General features: G+C 37.9%; 1 protein-coding gene across 11 annotated transcripts in view; it reads left to right on the top strand.

The window, feature by feature from the left end:
- The window catches only part of OSBPL9 (oxysterol binding protein like 9), a 223,716-nt gene that overhangs the window by 174,842 nt on the left and 24,205 nt on the right, over positions 1-24,669 (top strand). For 9 of the 11 annotated variants that reach the window (XM_055138078.1, XM_004607131.2, XM_004607133.3 and 6 more), the window contains 7 exons: positions 2,901-2,996; positions 4,679-4,726; positions 6,507-6,536; positions 7,183-7,233; positions 15,172-15,210; positions 21,412-21,502; positions 23,098-23,202. In XM_055138078.1, the coding sequence (XP_054994053.1) occupies positions 2,901-2,996; positions 4,679-4,726; positions 6,507-6,536; positions 7,183-7,233; positions 15,172-15,210; positions 21,412-21,502; positions 23,098-23,202 (460 nt within the window). The remainder of the gene's footprint in view (positions 1-2,900; positions 2,997-4,678; positions 4,727-6,506; positions 6,537-7,182; positions 7,234-15,171; positions 15,211-21,411; positions 21,503-23,097; positions 23,203-24,669) is intronic. The other 2 variants (XM_004607137.3, XM_004607130.3) reach the window with 1 other exon arrangement.

Here is a 24,669-nt window from a genome sequence, read left to right as displayed (position 1 = left end):
ATAATACAATTTGAGGTAACAGTTAATTACTATCAGTTATATGTGTGCAGAAGGACTAAGAATATATGTAGATTTTCTTTTTGAGTACACCAAAGATTTGTGGATTCCTATTCAAGGGACGTCAATGATTCTTCTAATAACTGTGAGCTCACACACACACACACACACACACACACACACACACACACACACAGAGCACCACCATCACCACCACACTATACATCACATAAAGAAAAACGAAAGGCCGGGAATATGACTGCTATAGAGCACTTGTCCTCGTTGTGTAAGGCCCTGAGTTCAATCCCTGGCACTGCAGGGGTAAAAAAGAAAAAAGATTGCCAGTGGATTTTTGATTTATATTTTGTATCCTGTGGAGTTTACTCTGAAAACATCAGAATATTGTAGAAGACTTAGAAGTAGGTTTAATAAAAGAAACAAGAAAGAGAAGGCTCTTATGATTATAGTCACATCAAAAGATCATTGTTAAATAATTCAGGTGGGTTTCAGATCTCAGTAATTTAAATCTAATTTGTTTTATTTACTGGAAAATTTTAAATTTTGATTTATTAAAAATAATATTACGTTTTAACAGTGGTAGTTCTAAATATATTTAGAAAGAAAAATTTTAAATTTCCTGTCTTAACGTTTTTCACTTTTTAATTATGACTACTTAGTGACATAGTATTTGGTAAGAACAATATGTCTGATTTTAACTGCATTTTGGAGTTAAATTATAAATTATTGATAATTATATTGCTCTGTGAGAAAAAAAGCCCAAAATCAACTACTTCAAATTTCTTGTGATATAGAACTTGGTAATTACTCCTTTCTTAACTGAATAGCATCTCAGCAATGTAATGGAGTTAGATTTTCTTTTCTTTCTTTTTTTTTTTTTTTTTTTTTGCTTTTTGGGTCACACCCAGCGATGCACAGGGGTCACTCCTGGCTCATGCACTCAGGAATCACCCCTGGCGGTGCTCAGGGGACCATATGGGATGCTGGTATTCGAACCCGGGTCGGCTGCGTGCAAGGCAAACGCCCTACCCGCTGTGCTATCGCTCCAGCCCCTAGATTTTCTTTTTATCTTTTGTTTTCATAGTATATATTTCTGATAAGTTTGGGGGTGTTATCTTTTTTGAAAACAAAAGAACTTAATTACAATTTTATAAATAATCTGACTTGTGTGCATTGATTGATATGATTTTTCTTTTTTAAACTTTGTGGGTTTTTTTTTTTACATTATCTCGTTGGGAAGAGATTTTTCAGTATTCATTTTTGACATTTTCTTTACATGTGTATTTTTAAAAGGGCAGTTTTTGTGGCCAGAACAGTATAGTGGGTAGGGTGCTTGCCTTGGCATACAGCCAACCTGCGTTCAGGTTGGGCATCCCTTATGGTCCAGGAGTAAGCCAGAGCGCTTAGAGATGTGTGCCCAAAACCAAATAAATAGGTAAACAAAAAGGGCAGTTTTATTGTTTCTGCATTTGAGAAAGAAAATGCATTACGATGTAAGTTGACTTTTTTTTTTCAATGGACTAGTGTTTTATGTTTTGATTTAGAATTTGGATTTCAGTTTTTGCAAGAGCAGCAGTTGTAATGGTAATGATTGTGTCTTTAGTAGAGGTGGTAGCTGCCACAGTAATAGTACGAACATGATGCCTGTGGTTGGCAGGTAAGAAACAAAAGCTCAGAGAGACACAATGGCTTGTTAGTGGCTAGACTGCAGTTAGAAACTAAGTTTGCCAACTCATTGTTATTTCCATAATAACAAATTGTCTCAATATGATATTTTGAGATAATGACTGTGAAATTGTTTTATTATAACTGTACAGTGATATGCAGAAATGAAATGCTGGTATACTATAAAATGTACTCTTACCTCAGTCTATGAAAAAATTATGAAAATTATTAAAATGTTTTTGCCAAAATGGGGACGATACAACAAATAAAGGTCACATAGGCATATTGAGTGAACCAACGTATTTCAGTCATAAATCCAGAATTTTGTAGTTGAGTAGGGAATATGACCAAAGTGGTTCGTGACCCTTTTTTTCTTAGCAGTATGATAGTTGGACCACCACAGTTGGCAAACTGCTTAGTTTGCCAAACTATTTAGATGGCTTGTTTAGTCTGCAGCTGTTCATTGTCCTTTACACTCAGGATTGATTTTTTTTTTTTTTCCAGTCAGAGATCTTAATGAACTAAGCACATTTTTAGTCAATTCCCCGCTCTTGGAGTTTGATATTTTTAGTGTACAAAAAAAGTAGGACATGTAGATTCTAGATGGTTAAGGTAAGAAGTAAGTGGGCTCTCTAAATAAATAAACATTTACACCACATTCAGAGTGTAGTGTTCATGCCAAGGGTGAAAGTGAGTCGAAAACTTGACTGATAAGAGAGAAGCATTGTCACTTTAACTTGGGCTTCTTGGAAGAGGTAAGAATTTTAAGGTTATTGTTTCTTTTTATAGTAAGAGGAGAAAAATTTCACAGATGATGAGCTAGTTTAGGGAATAGAAATACATAGTATGTAAAGTTCAGATGAGGAATGATTGAAACTTACTGAGCAAAAAGTTAAGGGGAAACAGGAGATAATCCAGGTTGCTCTGTATATATTTCTTTTACCTAATTTTAGTTTCTCTGGAGGTGTCTGAAAACCTTTAGGGACTTTAGGAGAAAAGAAAATGATTCTGAAAAACAGAAAATTCTAATTTTAGTAATAGCACATGGAATTGATGAGAAGGAATGGTGCTGGTTCTTGAGGATGATGGACGTACCTCGTTTTTTGGAGAATTTAGATAATTGAATTAGATAAAGTACTATTTTTATTAAAAATGGGAAATGCATATATGAAAAATAAACTCAATACTGTTAGATTTATTGCAAATTTTCTTTTTCCTAGGGTTTAGATTCAGGATTTGTTCCTAGTGTACAAGACTTTGATAAGAAACTTACGGAGGCTGATGCTTACCTACAAATTTTGATAGAACAATTAAAGGTATGGCAATAAGTTATTGAGTTGATACAAAGTTGTAAGTGAACTTGATTTTTTCCTTGATGTCTTTTTTTGCTTGATGTCTTGAACATTACAGGGAATGCAGTATTTTAATTGTAACTATGCCAATATCTTTATCTAGAGGCCTTGCTGCCATTTTTGTCTTTTAAGAAATTTTCATTGCCAAGAAAGGCTGGATTAAAATTTTTCCTTCCAGTTAGTGTTGTGTATTTTTGTTTACCAAATACTCTATAGCTTTGGAACTTTGAAATGGTAAATATTCATGGTATTTAAAGAAGCATGATACATAAGCATATGATTTTAATAACATAATGGATGTTTAGTTGTTTAGGTAAACAGGACCTAGAAGGACATGTCAGACATAACTGCGTGTAATTGTGTATAACCATTCTTTGCTTCTTTTTTCCATTTCCTATTCACATGTTAACTTCCAAAAAAAAAATAATAAATATTTTTAAAACCTGCAAAAAAAAATGTTGCTTGTTAATTCATAACAGTTCTTCAGCAATTTTTAGGCTCACTTATAGGAAGGTCTGGGTGACTAATACAGAGATCTTGATTTTTGGTAGTGTGTATATACACACATACATATATCTATATATATCCCATATTGCATATTTGGTCATTAGTATTATTAGAAGTAACTATTTGGTTTACCATGATTTTTTTGTTCTAGTACTGAGCTTAATTAGTTTTTAAAAACTAATACACTGTTTTTAAAATAAGACCATTCTGTGAAACCTATAAATTTTAGGTGGCTCAATTTCTTGTATTTTTTTCTTTTTTGAGGAAGTGGGAAAGATAATTTACCTGCTTCTTTATATTTTTTTTAAGTTGTCTCCTTTAATTTTTTTTTTTCTTTTTGGGTCACACCCAGCGATGCTCAGGGGTTATTCCTGGCTTTGCACTCAGGAATTACTCCTGGCGGTGCTTGGGGGACCATATGGGATGCCGGGGATCGAACCCGGGTCGGCTGCGTGCAAGGCAAACGCCCTACCCGCTGTGCTATTGCTCCGGCCCCCTCTCCTTTAATTTTTAAGTTAAAATTAATTGCAAGCAAAGATTCTGGGAAGAAAACAGTGTTCAGAAAATTGAATGTCAAGCCACTGAAAAACTTGAATCTATATTTTGTGTTCTTAGAAGTGATTTGTTTTCTTTTGCTTGTATACAGAGTAGAGTTAGGCTTGCTCTTCGAGCCCATGTTCCTTATTGGACAAGTATCTCACTTATCTTATTTCTTTTTTTTTTTTCTTTTTGGATCACACCTGGTGATGCACAGGGGTCATTCCTGGCTCATGCACTCAGGAGTTACTCCTCACCATCCTCAGGGGATCTTGGGAATTGAACCTGGGTTGGCCGTGTGCAAGGCAAACACCCTACTCGCTGTGCTGTCGCTTCAGCCCTCACTTGTTTTCTTTGCTTGCTTATTTCCGTTCTGGAGAAGCCTCTAGCCTTCTCCTAACAATTCATATCCCCACCTGAAGAAAAAATGGAAGTAAAATTGGTCATGACTGCTGAAAGTAATTCAGTAGAATTTAACTTGAAAAATACATCATATTGAAAGTGCTGACAAATCATCCTAAGAAAAGTGTGTTTCAGAAAACTAAAGTTTGTTTTTCTGTGTTTATAAATATACAATGATATGTGCTTTTTAAATCTTATAGCTCTTTGATGACAAACTTCAAAACTGCAAAGATGATGAACAAAGAAAGGTAACTTCTATAATCATAATTTTTACTTAACATTTTTAATATTTGAGCCTTTTGGAGAAATAACAGGAGGAACTCAAAGTTTTGACTACTATAATAGTACTATTGATCAGTTATGAAGTACTTCCTATAACTATCAGTTATGACAGTTATGAAGTACTTCCATAAGTAATTTCATTGAAGGGATTTTTCTGGAGAATTAATTATTTTGTTTGTTTGAATTTTGCTTGTTTATTGTGGGGGGCGGGGGTGCTGGCCGCTACAGCAGTGGTCAGGGGTTACTCCTGGCTCTGCACTCAAGAATTACTCCTGTTGGTGCTTGGGGGACCATATGGGATGCTGGGAATCCAACCCTGGTCAGCCACAAGCAAGGCAAGTGCCCTACCAGCTCTTTTATCACTTTGGTCCTTCTGGTACATTTCTGTTGTGCTTTTATAATTAAAGGGTAATTTAAATAATATGATACTCCTTTTATAAGTTTCATCTTCAGATATGTTGAAAGAAAATTATTTTATTGGCCTCTTTATTCTGGAGTTGCCTCACATCCCAGTTGTGTGTGTACTTTCTCTTCTTTGACACTCAGGCTCCCCTCATCCCCCTCTTCCTCCCCTTCCCTTGCTCACTAGCCCCTCCTCTCCCCCTTCCCACCCTCTTCCCCTCTCTCCTCACTCCCTCACTTCCACCTCCCATCTCATATCCCCTAAATATATCGCATATCTCCTTTTCACTGAAAATAAGGTTATTATGTTTACACATTATCACTTCAGATATTAACAGTCTGACAAGCATTTTCCGAATAGGAAGCCACAGATGAGGAAACAGAATTTTCAAGAAGTTCTAGCTCACAATTAATTCTATTCTGCCACTGTTTTTACATTATCCCTACTACTGCGCTTATTCCCCTCTCTCTAATGTGGATTTGTCACTGTCACTGTCATCCCATTGCTCATGAATTTGCTCGAGCAGGCACCAGTAACGTTTCCATTGTGAGACTTGTTGGTACAGTTTTTGGCATACCGAATACGCCACGGGTAGCTTGCCAGGCTCTCTGAGGGGCGGAGGAATCGAACCCAGGTTGGCCACATGCAAGGCAAACGCCCTACCCGCTGTGCTGTCGCTCCAGCCCAATTTGGATTTATGACAACTAATTTGTACATTTGCTGCTATTGTTTCAGTTGACATTTTCCTATCCTTGACTGGTTTCTAATGTACTTTGTTTGCATTATTTTATTTTAAAATTACCCTTAAAATAAAAAAACGATGATAAGGATTGGGCTGATCCTCCACATGCAAGGCATACACTCCATCCCTAAAATAAGCATTTTTAAGTTATGTAATGACATGTATAGAAAAGACAAAGCTTGTTTTCATGTAAGGAATAAGAATGTCTCATATTTTCCTTGGGTCCAGGCAATAGTGCAGGGGCTCTAGGGTGCTTGCTTTGCGTGCAGCCCAACAGTTTTGATCCCTCTGGCGCTGCATTATGGTCCCCTGAGCACTGCCAGGAGTAAGCCTTGAGCACTACTGTATGTAGCCTTCAAACAAACGAAAAAAGAATGTCTCATTCTTAAAAATCTTGAAATATGTCAATCTTAATTGAGAGCTTAATTTATAGTATTTATAGAACTTATAGTGTTTAAATAATGAAAGTACAGCAGAACAACGCTCTTTACACCCTAGCTATACTCATACTATTATGTACACTTTGGTAAGATTTTTATAAATTAATCAATAAAAACCAGCAATCTCTGTTTAAACTTAACCTCTTTTTTTTTTTTAACAGAAAATTGAAACTCTCAAAGAGACAACAAATGTAAGTTATGTGCTTGAAAAACTCCAGTTTTGTATTTAAAGTATTATTTCTGTTTTAGGCTGCCCACTGTTTTTTAAAAAGTAACAGATCTGAATTTTTTTAGAGATTTCAGAATTGTTCATTTTCCAAAGGAATAAAATAGAACAATCAGTTTAATTAAAATTGGCTTCATTTATCACTTAATTCTGGTCTTGTTTGTTTGAGATCCTCAGATAAAAGTTTGTTACCATGAGTGACATGTACATCCTTTCTTATAGTTAAAATTGTGTTGTGAATCAGTTTTATGTTTTGATCTTCTGAAATAATCTTCAAGAGATGTTTTAGAAACTTACAATGGAGTTGACTGTTGTTAATCTCAGAATTTGGAAGTTAACAGGCTTACTCATAACTCTTGCTGCTTGAAGGATTGGGAAAAAAATTCAAAATATTTAGGTGTTATTTAGTATAAATGAACATTCTTTGGTTATTCCTTAACAATTTGTAGATTTGCTATAGTGAATATCTTTACTTGACACTTATCAAGCATATCAGAACTCTCTAGAGAGAGTATTTCTTACTTAGAGACTGACTTGATCTGCCTTTTGTATTCAAATAAGCTTTTAGATTCCTTGAAGCAAGATCCTAAAATTAGTGTTTTGTTTTATAGAGCATGGTAGAATCAATTAAACACTGCATTGTGTTGCTGCAGATTGCTAAAGTAAGTAAATTTTACTTTTGATTGCTTCAGTGGATTTTAAAATGGTAATGGCAATTGTTTTAGTTGCTAAAGATTTTGGTTCTGAAATCTATTACCTTTTCATCATAAATTGTATTGTGGCATTTCTTGTACTGTTGAACAATGTTTGTGATTGGATGTTATCTTGCCCATACTGTTCCTGCTTCTGATAAGGTGATTTCTGGTCATGACTGGGAAGGAAGGGAGTCTGTTCAAGTGACTCACCCCTTCCTTTCATTTTGTCCATTATCTCCTCTTGAAACAATGCAGAACCTTTTATAAAAAAGATTTCCTTAGGAAAAATAATTAAATTGTAGAGGTTTATCTTTTTTCCCCATATGAAGAGCATAATAGACACTTTTTTAATGTTTTGAAATTCTCGTACTGTAGTGCATTAATGGACCACTGCCTTAATGGCTCGCCCTTATTCATGAATATATTGTGAGTTATTTTAAGCAAAAGTTTTTATGGATATAGTTTGCTTCTCTGGGTGGGGGGGAAGGTCTTTTAAACCTTAATACATATTATATCACCTTATTATTTCTACCTGATTGTACACTTGGGTTTTTAACCAGCAGACGTGAGTAGACAATTCAGCATTTGAGTTTGGAAATTATGTTAAATGTCTAAGTTTTCTGATCCACTTTATAGACCAGTACACATTCTAAAACTTAAGAAGAATGGAAAATAGGGCCTGGAGGTACAAAAAGTAAAGCACATGGGTAGGTGTGGGATACCCTAGAGTTAATGAAATGTGTACATAGATAATGAGTAACCTACACCGTGCCTGACAGTAGGAAAGTATTAGAGGGATTCTTGCTACCTGCTGTAGAAGATAGAAACAGAAGAGCCATTAGTAATTAGACCAGTTAGGACACTCTTCAACTCATTCAAGGCTTTACATAGTTAGAAAAATAGGCAGCCTGGCCTTTTTCGGTAGTTCACATTGTTTGTCTGTTAGTGATACCAAGAACTTGAACCCTGAGCCTCATATGTGCAACCTATGTGCTCTACCTAGCTACATCCCTCTCCTCAGAAGTTCATCTTGTATCCACCTATTTAGAAAATTTGGGGTTCTGCCTTTGGAACAAAGTGTAATGTTTCTTTCTGTAATTTTCTACAGTTTACTCTGTACTCGTTATTTGTCTGCTTATTTTAGTCCAACTGAAAACCCCTTTCAAGGGTCTTCAGAATGGGTAATATGGAGCAAGTAAATGGAATTTTACTTTAGTGTTTTTCATAAGAGACTTTATCTTTGTTAGGTCTTTAAAGTAGTGTGGAAGTGTATCTCAGATTATGTACTTGGTATGAACTCTTATAAATTTAAATCTAATTAAATTGTAAATCAGACCGTGTTGTCTCCTGCTCAGATCCCCCTGGTGATTTCCCAACTCTCATAGAACGGAATCCAAACTACTCTTCATTACTTACTTCTTTTGAGCCATTCCTCACTAATATTTACCTCACCTGTACTTGATCACAACATTCCAATAACTGTGGCCTGTTTAATTTTCTTAAATCAGGCTAAGCATTTTTTGCTTCAAGAATTTGTGCTTGCCTTACTCTCTGCCTGTTCAGCATTTCTCCTAGATTTCCAGGGCCCACAGTTTCACTTTATTCAAACTTTTACTCATGTGAAACTTATTTGAAGAGTAAGTTTCCTTACTACTCTGCCCACATCGCACAGATTCCATTAATATCTTTTGTGGGGAGAGTGGGTTCTGCCACACCCAACTGTGCACTGGCTTAATCCTGCTGTGTTCAGGGATCATTCCTGGAGGGCTCAGGGGACCGCCTAGGATGCCACTAATTGAACCGGGATCAGCCACGCACAAGATGGGCATCTTGCTGTAACACCTCCTCAGCCCGTTAGCGACATTTCTTCATGACCTTGCATCACTGACCAAATTTTTATGCAATCTTGTTTGTTGCCTTTTGTAGTATAATCTCCATAACGACTTTGTGTTTGGTAGCTTAAACATTTCTTTTCTCACAGTTTATAGGCTACACGTACATGATCTAGGATTCTGCCAGTTTAGCATCTGGTGAATGAGCTCTCTCTTCTGGCTTGTAGTCAGCTGCTTTCTCACTGTGTTCTTACACAACCTCTCTCTGTTGCACTCAGAGAAAGGGCGGAAATAAGGGGGTGTACACAAAGGCTTTCCTATAATGTAGGCACTTATCTTACTAAATCAGGGCCCACCCATAGGACCTTTACCTTGATTTGCCTCCTTAGATGCCCCATCTTCTGAACAGTAACACCAAAAATGGGGAATGGGAGAGGACCCACCCCCACCCCCAAAAAATTCATCTTTAAATCCCTCTGATTGAGATATAAGGTTTTTAAGTAACATTAGAGGCAGTATTATATTATCTTCAAGATCTTGGACTCCATGTCTTGGTTTCTTCCTATATGAAATATGGATAATAGAACCTGTATCCTTACTGGCGTAAGACTATTAAGTATAATACTTATATAAGTATTTTAGTATTTTTGATGTTCTTAGTACCAGATAACAAACCCTAAGTAAGTACTAAATTCACATGTTTTAGGGAGAGCATAAATTTTAAAGTGGCAAAGTCCTGTTGTTAAGAATGGGGGAATTTCCTGTCAGGCTGAATGAAAATATAAATTATTACAGCCACTTTTGGAGATTTCTCTTCATTGGCAAGTTAATGAGATACTGAGATCAGCTATTTTGAGAAAAATGCTGTCATCTAAGACCTCCAAGGGTATAATGATAACTAATTTATCCCTGGTTCTGTGTGTGTGTATAAGGGTGGGGGTGCAGTACACTCTTTACAGCAGTATGCTGTAGGTAGATTTTGAAGCTCCTTCTAGTTTTATTCTTCCATTCTAGTTTCCACTCCCATAATTTCTCTCCTGCCCATTACATTCACCGATTCCCAAAATTCACTGATTCCCAAACTTTGTTACACATCAGATTGACTTGGGATCTTTAACACTTTCGATGCTTGGATCCCATTCTCAGATCTTTCATAATTGGTTAGGAAATGTCCTGGGCACTGGGAAAGTTTTGTGTTTGTTTGTGTGTTTATTTGGCTTTAGGCCACCCCAGCAATGTGCAGGGACCCCTAGGGACATACACAGGGACCTTGAGACAACACCAAGCGATGCTAATTAATCCAGGCATCAATTAACCTTTAGATTGTTCACACTTTATTATAAATAATACTGTGAGTATTTGCAATGTTGTTGTGTAGACTATTCTAATTGCTTTTGAGTATATAGGAGTGGAATTTTGGGGTACCATGGTAATAACCTTTTGAGGAGCTGCTAAATTGTTCTATGGCGGCTGTACCTTATTACATCGTACTTGCATTATATAAGGATTCTGTTTATTTTACATCTTCACCAACATTTATGATTGTCTCTTTGATAAAAGCAGTTCCAGTGATAGCATTTTGTGGCTTTCATTTGTATTTCCTTAAAGAATCATGATGTTGAATATCTGTTCATATGTTTACATAATGCCAGTCATCCCCTTTCTGTGGCAGGGAGGTTGTGGAGCCAGGAATCTAACCATCTGTCATAAGTTTGCCAGGATCTTACACCTTAACATGCACAGAGCTTCTTTAGAGGAATGCCTGTTCAAATTCTTCACCCATTTTTAATGGTATATCTTCCAGTCTATTTACTGAATTATAGAAATAACTTTAGATATTCTGGATACAAGTCCTTCAGGTATAACTAGCAAAGTTTTCTTTAAGTCTATCAGTTATCTTTTCATTTTCTTAATAATGGCCCAAGGAGCATACACATTTAAAAATTTTTAATGATTTCATTTTTTAAAATTTTCTCTTCTATGCCTTTTGTGGCTTACCTGAGAACATCTCTGAATTACTTATACAAGATCACATGGATTTCCTCCTATGTGTTATTTAATAATTATATTATTTTAGTTCTTACATTTGAGTCTAATCCATTTTGGAAAGCAACTGTGCTTTCTGTTATACCACAGAGCCATATGATCGATTTTTAATTGTTGTGTCAAGTTAGAATCTAAATTTACTTTTTTTGATGGGTATATTTAGCCTTCTAACAATTTGCTACAGTCATCAAACTGAAATTAGAAATTCTCTTTTATAAAATTTTAAATACTCATGCTTCTTTTTTTTTTGCATGCTTCTTAAGATACTATTAAGAAACTAGAAAGATAACCATCATATGTTCATCTTTGTATTATATAATTAGTGCATAGTGGAGGTTCCCAAATTTAATAGGCCTAGCACCCCCTTTTGAGAGGAAAAAAAGTCACTCAGTCAGATCTCCAATTAATACTTGATATTCAGCCTTAGCTGAGTGTGATTAAAGGCAGTAGTGGTTTGCTTACCAAAAAAAGAAAAGAAAAAAAGATAGAAAAAAGTCGATTTGGTGAGGGATGAGTGTAAGCCTTTCAAAGAATAAAACAAAATCCTTAAAGTTCATTATGGGAATGAATTTACAGCAAGGTACAGTATAGTCTATAGGTTCATGCAGATTTTACTCTGTCTTAAATCTCAAGCCACTGTATTGTTAAATAATACCAAATACAAATTTTGACTTGAAATACCCCATTGATCTCATACGTTATTGAGAATATTGAGGGGTAGAGGGGCCAGGAATGATAAGATAATTATACCAGGACTAATAGTGGTAGTGTCCCTATATAATATAATGTACTGAAGCAGTAGCTTATTACTAAAAAGCACCCTAAAAGTTGGTATCTTAAAACAGCAACAGGGGTTGGGATATTACTCAGTAGAAGCACGCATGGCTTTTATTTATGAGGCCCTGAATTTAGTTTCTTACATCACAGAACAGAACAATAACAAACCAAAAAAAAAAATAAAAACCCCAAAAGCCCATACTGACTTACTACTCTTTTCTCCCCTCAACTGCTGGGAATCAAAATAAATTAAGAATTAGAAGCAGCAGGTAATGAGTAATAATGTGTAATCACATCTGCTATGTTTATTTGGTAGAAACCGTTGCAAAGACCTTCCTACATTCCAAAATAGGAAGTGTGAATTCTACTTCTTGTTGGGAACATTTAAGGAAAATTTAATACATATGTTATTTGGGGGTAGAGGTGGGAGTCGGGTTTGGGGCACACCTGGCAGAGCTCGGTTACTGCTCCTGACCGCTTACATAGCTTTGGGAGCAGCATGGTGCTGGGGGTCAAACTTGGGTAGGCTAATGGCACCTCAGCTCCTGCACTGTCTCTCTTGACTTACAGTATTACCGAGAAGTTCTTTAAGAGAATTAAGTGTTAATAGGAAAAAAGCAAGTTATCTAAGAAAAGACTTTAAATATTTTTTGTATGTAATTCTCATTAACATCTTCAACTATATTAATTTTTAATGTAGATATTTGGCTGTTTTTTAATATAGATATTCTCTTATGCATAAAAGGGGGGAATCGAATATTCTATATTAAAATTCAAGTATTTTGAGGGATGTGCAGAAGAATATGTGTTATCTGTGCAAAGATTGCCAGCCAACTGTAGGTTCGGTGATTGACTTGGAGGATTCAAGATACACATGCAGTCATACATGTTTTTTCCTCCTCCTCTCCCCTTCTTCCTCCTCTCTCCTTATTCCTCTTCCTCCTCTCCCCTTCTTCCTCCTCCTCTCCCCTTCTTCCTCCTCCTCTCCCCTTCTTCCTCTTCCTCCTTTCCCCTCCTCCTCCACTTCTCCCCTTCTTCCTCTTCCTCCTTTTCCCTCTTCCTCCTCCCTCCCCCTCTTCTCCCCTCTTCTTCTTCCTCCTCCTCCTGTCATACCCGGAGATGCTCAGGGGTAACTGGCTTTATACTCACGAATTACTCCTGGAAGTGCTCAGGGGACCATATGAGATTCGAGGGATCAAACCCAAACCTGGGTTGGCTGCATGCAAGGCAAACCCCCTTCCAGCTTTGTTATCGCTCTGACCCCAAACATGTATCTTCTTGTGGCAGAAGAATCCAAAGCAGCAGAAAGACCTATGGCAAATCCAGAGGAAATTACATGTCTTCTCCCAGTGGAGTTACATAGAATATGCCTAATTCCTCGGCAATGATTGTGACAACACGTGTGAAATTCTGCCTCCCAGGGAAGGTCATTAGAAACTCAACACCTCTGAGTCCCTAATGACTCCACTTGGTCATTATTTAAAGCCAGTTCCAAATACTGTTTTCTCTTAAAACTTGGAAACTTTCAAATAGAACTGTTCAGATAATAAAAGTTTAGCTTTCACTGGAGGTTATTCATGTAAGCACTCTTCACAGCACAGATCCCATCGCATACATTCTGGGTTGCCAGAAGGAATGCAGGTGCCACGTGAGCACCTACCCTGTGAGGAGCCGCGCTCACTGCTTAGCATGCGGGCCCTACTGAGGTGCTCTTGCCTCAGGAGCCAGCGGCCAGTTTCACAGGCAGTCTTTCCCTAGGCCAAGCCTAGGGTTAATTTTTTTTTCTGCGCATGAAAAAAATACCCTTATTTCTTAAAACATCTCTTGGTTGATCTCTCAATAATGTACATTTTTAAATAAACTCAGTAGAGAAAGAAAAAGAGTTATAAAAAAGAGTTGGTTATTTAAAGCCAAATATTGGTTCTATTAAAATCTGAAAATTTTCAGAAAGTCCAGTTAAAATACTAAAAGTTTAGTTTGGGGGTCGGAACAATAGTACAGGGGATAGGGTGTTTGTCTTGCACGCGGCCAACCTGGGTTCGATCCCCAGCACCCCATATGTTCCCCCAGCACTGCCAGGAGTAATTCCTGAGAGCAGAACCAGGAGCAACCAAAAAGCAAAAAAAAAAAAAAAGTTTAGTTTGATTTAAAGTTAAACATATTGTTTCCATGAAACTAATAGAACAAGACAGTTTTTCTTATGATTAATGTTCCACCACCGATTATCTTCCTCACACTCTACAAGTATATCCTAGGAGAGGCAAGTCAGAGAAATGAATCACATAAGCATGTGATTTTGAAACTAGACGGCCTATTCTGTAACCCAGACTTGATGTTCTCTGTGACTCCTCTCGCCAATGAAATAGTAGTAGAACATTTCTTAGGGAGGCGTGGGTGTGGGAATAAATGATGGAATATATGTCAGGTACCTGCCAGGTAGTGTTAACGCATTCCATGGATAGTGATGGTTTATTAAAATAAAAATGAGAACATTATGTATTGTGTATTGGATATGCCAAAAACAGTAACAATAAGTCTCTCAATGAGAGACGTTACTGGTGCCCGCTCGAACAGATCGATGAGCAACGGGATGACAGTGACAGTGACAGTTTAGATATAATAATATTAGTAAAGTTGTGAGATTACTTAGGGGGCATGGGAGCTTGGGCCACCCCTGGCAGTGCTCAGAGTGTCCTCCTGGCCCCTTGCTCAGGGACCCCTCCATGTTGTCCTTGGGGGACTGTCTTGCGTGCTGTTGATTGAACTAGGGTCAGCTTCATGCAAGGCAACTGCCTTAACCCCTATACTACATCTGCAGCCCCTGAGAAATTATTTTTAATAGTAAAGTACAGTACAAATTTAGGGAATTGGCATAATTTACTATAAAGTTAAATCCAGAAAAAAAAATGGGGACTTTCACTAATATTTAGTCCTTAATAATATTTGCTTTTAATTATTGGTAGTATTGTGACTACATAATTCAGTAGGATATTTCCACAACAGACACCTTAATCCCTGTATTAAAAAGATAATACCATGCTGTTGGTGTTAATTGTTGTGTAAACAGGTTGATAGAGTTGTGTTTGACTAGAAAAGTACAAATGCAATTAAAATCTTAATGGAAGGACAAAAAAACAGTATATTTTAGCATTGTTACTTTCTTAGTAAAATAAGCTTTCTTAGTAAAGACAAAAGTACATGAGGAGTTATATGAAAGAATTAAGTTAATGTTTTAACATTTTCCCTTAAGGACCAGTGTAATGCGGAGAAGCACGCAGATGGAATTATAGTAAGTTTAATCTAATCTCTTTGTTTCCCTTTACTTCTGCAGAGCATTAATAACCAGTCATGTCAGGAGAAGCCTGAATTTCTACTCATTTTCAGCGCAAATTCTTCTTTTCACCTACTCACTGCTTTTTTTTGTTGACTATTGCAGTTTTCCTTGACCTTCTAATGTTGACCATCTTTCAGCAATCATTTGGAAGGGAAATGGCAGTCTTAAAATTTTTTAAAGTGTTGGTTCAAATTAAATCACTCTGCATGTATCAATAACTTAAAGGGTAATCATGGTGCACCATACAGCTTTTCTTATATAGCGCTTCTTGTCAGCCTTTATTTTTCTCCAATGAAAGCAAAGAGGAAGTGGTATAGCAAAGCAACATCTCAGCCCACTTCAGTGTTTGTAGGTTCCTATTATTTTTATGTGTGTGTTGTGCTAATGTCATTATTGTAGTATATGCTGCATTTTTGCTGGGACAAGTTACCATATGAATTCTTTCACTTTCAGTCATTTTTCTTATTCTTTCCTCCCCCTTGGCTTGTTATTTCTATTCAATTTCCTGTGGGTTTTGTTTGTTTTGTTTTTGAAAAGGGAAAAAAGTTGTTAACATTTCCTAACTGGAAGTAAAAGAGCTACAAGGTTTTTTGCTTGAAGTGTGCAAATTCTGTGCTAACTAGGTGCCTTGTGTTCAGGCTCTCTCCTTCAGGGCTGTGGCGGGGCTGTTCCCTGCAGTGTTGGGTGTGGCCATGTAGACATGACAGCACAGTGCCCTAACTGGCAATGCCTTGGGACTAGGTGGGGCCCCGGATTCTCAGGCCCTGGCACATATTAGACCCATGTATTCTACCATTTGGACGATCTCTCTGCCTTCAGACTGAATCTTTGGATCAGGAGGTTGTCGCCCTCCCCTTACCCCCTCAGTTTTTGTTGTTGATGTAAAACTTTTAAATAACTAGTTTGTTTGAGATGGAAACTTATTTTTTAAAATCTTCAGAACCATCTCATGACTATAATTCATAGGATGAGCATGTAATCTTTATAATTGGTTCAAGATGAAAAGTGATACAATGTTTGCATATTTGCTTAAAAAGAAGAAATAAGAAAAAGTTCTAAAATTTCCAGTTAAACACTATTCAGTGTTTGTTTGGGGACTACACCCAAAGGTGCTTCAGACTTACTCCTGGCTCTATGCTAGGGCTTACTCAGTGTTCTCAGTCCGGGGATTGAGCTGGGATTGGTTCTATGCAAGGCCTTAACCCCAGTACTATCTCTTGATCCTAGAATTTTTATTTCATTTCATTGAGAATGTAAAGATTGTGCCGTAGTGATACGTTACAATTTTGTGATAAAAGTACAGCATAACATCTTCCAGCGATTGTGTGCCGTGGAGCTGGATAGTACAGGGGTTCCGACTCTTGCCTAGCATGTGACTAACCCTTGTTGGATTCCCCAGTACCAGCATTGCAGGGGCGATCCCTGAGTTCTGTATGTGTGGCCCAGACAACATACCATAACCCACAACCCCCACCACAAAAAGATTGTAAGCCTCTTAGAATAGGTTGTCTAACATTTCATGATTTCAGAGACCATAAGGGAAATCATGGTAGCAGTTATTTTGCTCTCTTATAAAACAATATTGGTCACTTTAATTTATTAAATGCTAAAACCAAATTGGTAGTTTTATAAGGCATGCCAAAAATTTTGATCATTTGCATTTTAAAAATCCAGAAACTTTGGGGGCTAGAGTGATAGCACAGCGGGTAGGGCGTTTGCCTTGCACGCGGCCGACCCGGCTTCAAATCCCAGCATCCCATATGGTCCCCTGAGCACCGCCAGGAGTAATTCCTGAGTGCAGAGCCAGGAGTGACCCCTGTGCATCGCCAGGTGTGACCCAAAAACAAACAAACAAAAAAAAATCCAGAAACTTTGTAGTCATAGAAAATAGGAACTTGGGCCAGAGCAATAGTACAGCGGGTTGGGGGTAGGGTGTTTGCCTTGCACATGGCCAACGAGATTTGATCTCTAGCATCCCATGCAGTCTCCTAGCACTGCTAGGAGTAATTCCTGAGTACAGAGTGAGGAGTTACCCCTGAGCATCACCAGGTTTGACCTAAAAAGCCAAAAAAAAAAAAAGAAGAAGAAGAAGAAATTAGGAACTTGTAGGAATAAAATTTTGAGCCCTTTGATTCAGGTTGTGGTGTTTTTCCTTGAGAGTTTTTTACTTAGAGAAAAGGAAGGAATTATTCATGATTTTGGTCTTGGATCCAGACTGCTAAGATCAAACCCTAACACTCAATACTTGTGACTTTAGGCAAGTTACTTAACTTTACGTCTTAGTTTCTTCATCTATAAAGAAAACGAAGTCTAAGAAGATTGTTTGCTGGATATGTACATATACATATGTATATTTTGCATATATTATACACACTCATATGTGTATGGTTGACCCTTGAACAAGAGCACTATGGGTCAACTTTGAGGGTTCAGAGTTATACTTAGCTATTCACATGTTTTAGCCAACATGGAATCTGTTGGTTGAGCTTTTTTTTTTTTTTCCCTTTTTGGTCACACCAAACCCATTTCCTTCGATATCAAGTGATGACTGTTAAGTTTTTTATAGAGAAAATTTGTTTTGAATTTCAGTACTGACACCTGTCTTGTTCAAGGATCAACTGCATATGTTATAGTGCATGAATTTTACTTATGTCACAGCATATTAGGACTGAGAATTATCATTTGCTTGCACATTTGAACTTTGTACATCCATTTTCAAGCAAGGTACAGAATTTAACATAATTTGGCCTGAAATTCATTAACTAAGCATTGTAGGTAAGAGTAGAAATGTTACATTTCTTTATTAATAGAAATAAAAGATACTGAGTGCTTTTAATATACATGCTGAATGGTTTCTTTTTTTGGGGGGGTTGGCGGGGAGACACATCTGGTTGCGCTCAGGACTTACTCCTGGCTCTGCACTCAGGAATCACCCCTGCTAGGCTTCGGGAACCATATAGACTGCCAGAGATCAAACCCGAGTTGGCCACATACATGGCAAATGCCCTTCCCGCTATACTGTCTATCCAGCCACATATGCAGAAAGTTTAAAGTAGTTTCCTTTGACATGATTAATATTAGATCATTTCATTTGAAAAAAAAATGATATTGGGGGAAAAGAATTTTGGCTCCTCTTCAAAAATTATTTCGTTAGTCTGGTCTCATGTATAATAAGAAAGGTTAAGAGGGTGTGATATTTTCTCATTTCTATGGGTCAAACTATTAATGGTGAGGTTCTGCCTTTATAAAGCCCACTGATGTGAAAAGAAGGACTTTTTTTTTTTAAGGACTGCTCCATGGCAGGGAAATGGCTGCAAGGGCCGGAGCACAGGCTTTGCAGGAGTACCATGGACCCCAGGGCCACTGGACGACCACCGGGCATCACACGGGGTAACCCAGAGCTCACAGTATGAGGCTCCAGAGAAATAAAAGTTCCAGGATTTGTAGAGATGCTTGTTTAGAGATTGTAGTCTGTTCTGGTTTTTGAAAGCAGAGCCCTGAAGAATTTTTATAATAATATAATAGAATTATAATAATTATGACAACCCCTCGAAAAGATGTCCCAGACATCCAGACACTCCACCACTTCTTTTTCTCCCCTCCTCCTCCTCCTCTTCCCCCCTCCTTCCTCCTTCCCGGTCCTTCATCCCTCTTCTTTCCCCCCTTCCTCCCCACTCATCCTCCCCCCCCCCTTCCTCCTCCTCCTTCCTCCTCCTGTCATTCACATTGTCATGCACAGCATTGTGCACGGCTTACTCCTGGCAAGTCTCTGTTTTTCCTTATGCTTTAAAACCTTCCCAACTTCATGGGCCTGGGAGATGGCTCACAGGGCTGGAGTACATGCTTTGCAAGCAGAAGTCATAGTTAATTTGTTTCCATTTCATTTTTAGGCATTTAAAAGTTTTTGCCAATACTTTAGCTTCATAAGCAAAGTATTTCTCTTGAGATTCTGTTTCAGTATTTTCTATTTTATGATTGTTTTTTTGAGGGCCACACTCAGCAGTGCTCAGGACTTACTTCTGGCTCTGTGCTTAGGGATCACTCGTGGCAGAGCTCAGGGGACCATATGTGGTGTTGGGGATCAAACTGGGGTCGACCAAATCCACATGCAAAGTAAACTCCCACTCCCACCCCTTTTCTTTTTTTAAAAAAAAATTTATTCTTTTATTGAATCACCATGTGGAAAGTTACAAAGCTTTCAGGTTTAAGTCTCAGTTATACAATGCTCGAACACCCATCTCATCACTAGTGCACATATTCGACCACCAAGAATCACAGTATACCTCCCTCCAACCCCCCAACTCCCCAGCCCCCCACCCTGCCTGAATAACTGATAGATTTCACTTTACTTTCACTTTACTTAGATTACATTCAATATTTCAACAAAAACTCACTATTATTGTTTGGAGTTTCTCCCCCCTAAAGTTGGACCTGCTGAAAAGGAAGCATTTGATAGTTTGTTTTCCATTGCTGAGAATGAAGAGAAATGAGGTCAAGCGGCCGCACTAGCAGCCGCACGGTTTTCCACCCCTTTTCTTACTGAGTTTTATTAGGGTGTCTGTGTGCTTTGTTTTGGGGGCACACCTGGGTTGGGGTGGTGTGTGTGTGTGTGTTGTTTTAGAGACACACCACCCAGTGGTGCTGAAGGGTTATTCCTGGCTGTGCACTCAGTAATATACTCCTGGTGGTGCTTGGGGAACCATATGGGATGCCAGGTGATGGTTGGCATGGTTGGCAGCATGAAAGGCAGAGCCCTACCTTCTGTATTATTGTACCAGCCCCTTGGTTTTTATTAGTTTACAGTATAGAAGCTTAGACTTAAGCTTAACAACTATATGAGTGCAGGATTCACTTTGTCTTACGACCAAAGACCCGTGCCTTCCCATTAAGGAGCCCCTCTACGTTCCTCCCTACCCTCTGCTACAGCAGCTGCCATCATTTTCACTTGAACTAGGAACTACTCTCGAGTTTTGCCAGTTTATTTGCTTTTATTATTTATATATATGAGCGAATTCATTTGATAATTATCTATTTCTTGCTTGGTTCACTTAGCATAATTACCTTAGGTTCTCTTTATTTCTTCCAAGTTGCACAATTTTACCTTTTAATCACAGAGTAGTTGTGTACTGAGTATGTATAATCTTCTAAGAGGTGGGTCTGAATTTTACTCAGAGTGTGGTTTAAAATCTCCCCTTCTCCAAATAAAAATGCATCAATAAGCCACACGGTCTTATTCATTTATTTTGGGTTTTTGTGGAGGAAGAGTCCTTTCTTGGTTTGGGGGCCACACATGGGCAGTTCTCAGGGTGTACTTTTGGCTCTGCACTCTGGGATGAGTCCTGGTAGGATTTAGGGGACCGTGTAAGTGTTGAGGATCAAACCTTCACTGGCTGCATGCAAGGCAAGTGCCTTATCGCTCAGTCGCATTTTGTGTGTATACTCAGGTGTGCTTAGGGCTTACTTGCTCAGGAATCACTCCTGGTGGGTCTCGGGGGACCATATTTTGTTCCGTAGATTAATCAGGGTCCACTGTGTGCAAGACAAGTGCCTTACCCACTGTACTATCTATTCAGTCTCTAGTCTTGATTTTGAAATGCTGTTAATACTGACAGTAATTGTCTCCAAAATCTAGACCCTTTTTTCCCCCTCTAAAATTGTAACTACATGTTTGAATAGTTTTTCTTTTGAATTCTAATAAAATTTTCTTCTTAGCTATTAATTGGTATACTAAATGACTCCAGTTGGTGTAATATTCAGTAATACCAAAGAAAGAGAGAACATTTCTCTTGGTATGAAACAGTATTTGGCTCATTATGGTGAAACAGTATTTATGGTAAATTAAGAATATAAGAAGCCCAGATTGGGTTAGATGTGGTTGTTTTGGTTCCCTGGAGCCATACATCACTGTCTTACAACTCTTCCCAACTTCAGTCTTACTGTCTTACGACATTCATTTTCCTTCTTTACTGTGCTTTTATAAATAAGAAACTCTTTGGCTGCTAGATAGTAAATGTACTTTTATTTCTACTTTGCATTTGATCATTCTATCTATGTAGCTTCTCTGAGTGTCAAATATGGGCATTTCTTATATTTGGGAGGGTCAGCACTAGACAGGTATTTAGTTAAAAATAACTGTGCTGTGTTTCTTTATCTCAGAGTACAATTAATCCTGTAGATGCAATATATCAACCTAGTCCCTTGGAACCTGTGATCAACACAATGCCTTCCCAGACTGTCTTACCTCCAGGTATAGTATTGGAAAATGTTCCACACATTTATGTGGGGAAAAATTCTCTCGTACTCATCCTAAGGGGCTCTTTCTTTCTTTGTTCTTTTTTTCTTTGTTATGACTATGTAGAAAGAAGTGGGTAGACAGCTCCGAGGCTTGGAGATCAATCCCTGGCACTGCCCTGGAGGCCCTGAGCAGTATTACTCTGGCATCATCAGGCTAGGCCTGCGTAGCGCCACCCCACTGGCCTGATTGGCTAATGGCACCCATTGAACACTACTTGGAAGGCCCTTTTTTACCCACCCCGACCCCAAATTAAAGGAAAAAACATCTCTCACACACACAGGTTAAAAGTGAACTGGAAAATGATGATGATATTTTGGTTTAGGACATTTTAGGTTCAGTTAAAAGCCTTTGGGTTTTTCAGGTGAGACGAAACACAGTAAGACTTAGATTTAATTGGTGAAAAAGAATAAAAGAATCCTAGTACCCAAGATCCCTGGCTACCATGAACAACTTAATATGATCTTCTAGAATTTTATCCAGCAATGTTCCCATTTGCTTTCTTCATGGTGGACTAGAATGAAAAAGAAAGCTGTGAAATTTGTTCACTATACTTTCTAGATAGACAATTTATGGTTTTCTTGGGGGACTTTTATTGTAGTTTTGTGTTTGTTTTGTTTTTTTGCACTGGGTACTAGCTATCTTATCCAGGGCCTCAAACATACAAGGCAAGTGCTTTACTGTTAAGCAACATTCTCCCCTTTTTTGTTGTTGTTTTTTGGGCCACACCTGACACTACGTGGGGGCTACTCCAGTCGTGCTTTGGGAAAATGCAGGTTTGGGACTGACGCTCCTGCGTCCTCCCACATGCTCCTCTCCAGCTCCTATGCGTGTGTAGACTTACTTTTTGTTTTGGGGGTCACACCCAAAGATGCTCAGGGCTTACTCCTAGCTCTGCACTCAGGAATCAGTTTTGGCGGTGTTTGGGGGACAATATGGAATGCCAGGGATTGAACCCAGGTTGGCCACGTGCAAGACAAACTCCTTGCCTGTTGTTCTATGTTCAAGCTCCCACATGTGATATTTTAAAGTATAATAACAAATAGTATTTTTAAGAACTATCAGGTAAGGGCCAACACTCACCTTTATATTTGTCCTTTTACTTTAAAAAAAAATTATTTAACATTCCTGTGTGTTCTCAGCAAGTGCTGTTAAGTCAGAAAATAAACAATTATGAAATAAGATTTATAAAAACAGATTTTAATATTTCAAAGAAAATAAAAGAGGATAGGAAGTTAGAAAGGAAGAGTAAAATGGAACTTGACATGGTGGAACTTAAATTCCAGTGGGGAGAGTGTTTGTCTTGCACATGGCTGAGCTGGGTTTGATTCCTGGCTTCCCATATGGTTCCCTGAGCACCACCAGGAGTGTATTCCTAAGCACAGAGCCTGGAGTAACCCCCAAGTATTGCCAAGTGTATCCCCTCCCCCCTAAAAAAAATTCCAGGTTCAGAACTTAATACTCTTTGGAACTTTGAATCATACACAGTAACCGTTAACATAGTATGCTCAGCTACTTCTGTAACTCACTTGACATGTTTAATTTCCTAGAGCCCGCTCAGTTGTGTAAGTCAGAGCAGCGTCCATCTTCCCTACCCGTTGGGCCTGTTTTAGCTACCCTGGGACATCATCAGACTCCTACACCAAATAGTACAGGTACAGATTTGTGTAAATCTTTTGCTACTCATAACACCCCATTAACATCCTGAGGTTGTGTTTTGGTACTGATGGGGGTGAGGGTTGAAAAAAATCTGTATTTCTATTGGAGATAACAGTTTTTCCATTACAGCTCCACATATAAAGTCGATAAAGACGCTTTAATAATATAATTTACTGTAGGATTTTGATTGTTTACCTTAAGATTTATTTTGAAGATTTATTTGAATTTTTGTTTATTAGACTAGTATACTTTTTTTAATAGTAATCAGACAGTGCAGAGAACAAAAAGTGGAAGGCTTTTCCACTTTTTGCTCTCTATTTTCCATATATGAATATAATAAAGCCCCATATTTTTAATTTGGTTTTTACTTTAACCTCAGTGAGATCATGTTTTATGGGCAGGCATTATATCTGTTTTTCCACTGATGGACATTTAGATTTTTCTGGTATTTTCTTGTTCTAAGCAGGACTAGTAAATACCCTTGTACAGTAACTTTTGGCACATGTATTTATTTTTGTTTGATTTGTTTTGTGATGCAGGGGACTGAACCCAGAGGTTTACACTGTCAACTCAGTCACATTCCAGGCTTGGCACATATATTGCTGTTTTGCTGAATTTTTTTTTCTAGGCAAATTAAGTATGTTTTACTTATATTTTATATTTATATTGTTATATTTTACTTAATTTGCATTTATATAATTTATATAGATTAATCTTTATTTTCTCTAATATACAGAGATACTGTCAGTGTTAAAATTAGATTTTTTTCTTTGTTTTAAAACTAATTAAATTATGCTGTCACGGGGCCGGAGCGATAGCACAGCGGGTAGGGCGTTTGCCTTGCACGCAGCCGACCCGGGTTCGATCCCCAGCATCCCATATGGTCCCCCAAGCACCGCCAGGAGTAATTCCTGAGTGCAGAGCCAGGAGTAACCCCTGAGCATCGCTGGGTGTGACCCAAAAAGCAAAAAAAAAAAAAAAAATTATGCTGTCACTTGGGAAATTAAACTCAGGGGAGTCCCTAGTTCATTTTTGTCTGTGTTATGACCTGGAGGCAAAAGCCAAACCCACTATGGCAGATAAAAATGCCCAACCCTTCCTCCAGATCTCTCTCTTTGTCTGGCTTTTTCCTGTAATCAGGAAAAATTACTGCACGACTCTCCCCTCTTTTAAAATGTCAGTAAAGTTGTTGCTGCTTTTACTTAAATGTAACAACATGAATAGTTGACTTCTGAATTTTGAGACAAATTAATAACCCTTATTTGATGCTCAGAAAATGCTGATAAGCAATTTAAATATGATGTTGAAATGTGTTCCATTCCCTCTGTTACCTGGTGTTCATTTTAACTGTAGTGCCTGATTTCATATATATGTCAAGAAATTTAAAACGATGGGGCTGGAGTGATAGCACAGCGAGTAGGGCGTTTGCTTTGCACGCGGCCGACCCGGGTTCGATTCCCAGC

This window comes from Sorex araneus, chromosome 5 (genome assembly GCF_027595985.1).
Source record: "Sorex araneus isolate mSorAra2 chromosome 5, mSorAra2.pri, whole genome shotgun sequence".
NCBI classification, from domain to species: domain Eukaryota; kingdom Metazoa; phylum Chordata; class Mammalia; order Eulipotyphla; family Soricidae; genus Sorex; species Sorex araneus.
The sequence above is the reverse complement of the archived record's forward strand: the minus strand, read 5'-3'. Positions and strand labels throughout refer to the sequence as shown.